General features: G+C 54.0%; 1 protein-coding gene across 1 annotated transcript; it reads left to right on the forward strand.

Moving 5' to 3' along the window:
- Positions 1-3: 3 nt before the first annotated feature.
- Positions 4-1923, forward strand: LOC104537742 (retinol-binding protein 1-like; the record flags this gene model as incomplete). Its single annotated transcript, XM_010180716.1, has 4 exons — positions 4-31; positions 298-476; positions 1339-1440; positions 1870-1923. Coding segments are annotated over 4 exons (363 nt in total), but the record flags the coding sequence as incomplete, so codon positions are not given.
- Between the last annotated feature and the right edge of the window lie 143 nt (positions 1924-2066).

A 2066-nucleotide genomic window follows, 5' to 3' on the forward strand; every position in this document is an offset into this window, starting at 1 on the left:
GAGAACATGGACAACTACCTGCGCGCTTTAGGTAACTCCATCCTCCTCATACCGGCCCGTCCTCCCCTATTTGGTCCCTTCTGTCTCCAAAAATGTCAGAAGTCGGGAAGGGAAGAAATTTGGGAAAATCCTTCTGGTCCTTCTGTCTTCGACTGTCACTTCTGGGCTGTGGTGGGAAGGGAGAAGGGACGTCCTATGACTGGGGCTCCCTGGCTAGGCGTGGAGGAGTTCTGTTGGATGCAGCTAGAGGAGGGAGACCAGGTAGTCCACAGATGTCCCCTTCTTCTCACTCTCCAGATATCAATGTGGTCCTGCGAAAACTGGTTTGCCTCCTGAAGCCTGATAAAGAGATAATCCACACGGGAGATCACATGGTCATCCGCACAATCACCTCCCTGCGGGACTATGTAATGGATTTTGACCTGGGAGTCCAATTTGAGGAAGATCTGGGACCTGTGGATGGACGGAAGTGCCAGGTGAGAAGCCCAAGCAGTGCAGTGTGACAGTGGACTAGAGCACACTAGAAGTTCAGGGACTTGCTCAGATTTTGATTCCTGAACCAGGTGAGAGCCCAGCCCAGATCTGGCATGCCCCTGCAGGTCCAGGAATAAGTGGATCTATGAGTAAATCACTCACAGCAAAGGGGATGAGCACCATACAGCCAGAAACCCAGTACTTTGGGATCCAGAGGATAGTACCCTCTGGAGCAAAGCCTTGGAAAGACACAGCATCAGCCCACTTGGTAGTACCTTTGCTGCACTTGGCGACCAGAGGGTCACTCTCTTATACCAGGAAAGGCTGAGAGAGCTGGGTCTGTTTAGCCTGGAGGAGATTGAGAGGGATCTCATTAATGCTTATCAATATCTAAAGGGTGAGTGTCAGGAGGACGGGACCAAGATCTTCTCGGTTGTCCCCAGCAACAGGACAAGGGGCAATGGTCACAAACTGGAACACAGGAGGTTCAACCTAAACATAAGGAAAAACTTCTTTACTGTGAGGGTACCAAAGCACTGGAACAGGATGCCCAGAGAGGTTGTGGAGTCTCCTTCTCTGGAGACATCCAAAACCCGCCTGGATGTGTTTCTATGTGATCTTCTCTAGGTGATTTTGCTCTAGCAAGGAGGTTGGACTGGATGGTCTTCAGAGGTCCCTTCCAACCCCTACCATTCTGTGTTACACCTCCCACAAAGAGCATCAGTCCCAAGGAGTCACCAGAGTCACCAAATGAGGGATTGCCTTTGAAAATGTGTCTGACGGAAACAGTCAGCATCACCACTGGAAACGTGTATTGCCAGAACCTGCTTGTCTTGAGACCACAGTCTCTCCTGTTTTTTTCAGACAACTGTGTCCTGGGAGGGGGATCAGCTGGTGTGTGAGCAACTTGGAGAGAAGAGGAACCGAGGCTGGAGGCACTGGCTGGAGGGGGACCAGCTGCATCTGGTGAGAAGGGGTCCAGTGCAGCTTGCTAAATCCCAGTTGCAGTGGTCAGGGGGTGAACAGGACACACACACAGCACTGGTGCTGCGGGATCTGAGGCAGCCGTGCAGCTTCCTTCCAGCTCCTCTCAGACTTCAGCCCCGGCTCCTTGGGAGGGCAGTCACCACTTCACACAAACATCCGCCTCCAGGGTTTAAAAGTTAACGGGGCTCACTCAGCAAAGCCCATGGCCCTGCCTTGCCCGGCAGCCCGACCCCCTGGGACTTCGGGAGGGTCGGGAAAGACTTTGGGAGGGTCGGGAAGGGCCTGCGAGACTCCAGCCTCACCGGGAGGGCAGGCAGGGCTGCTTGGGGTGGAATAAGCTCGGGGAGAGGTGAGGAGAAGATGTAAAGGGATTCGGGCTAAACTTCTCTTCCGCACCCCTTTCCCCAGCGTATGACCGCTGAAGACGAGGTCTGTGTCCAAGTTTTCCAGAAAGTGAAGTGATGCCGGTGCGGGACCCTCCCTCTCGAGTGCAAACTTGCTCCGGATTCGAAAAAAGAAACAAGACCCGAGTGAGCGGAGCCCCTACACCCCCCCTCCACCGTTTCAGCGTGTTTTGTTCTGCCTCTCGCCCAGCAGCGGCCGGG

Source organism: Mesitornis unicolor, unplaced genomic scaffold (genome assembly GCF_000695765.1).
Source record: "Mesitornis unicolor isolate BGI_N332 unplaced genomic scaffold, ASM69576v1 scaffold41403, whole genome shotgun sequence".
Taxonomy (NCBI): domain Eukaryota; kingdom Metazoa; phylum Chordata; class Aves; order Mesitornithiformes; family Mesitornithidae; genus Mesitornis; species Mesitornis unicolor.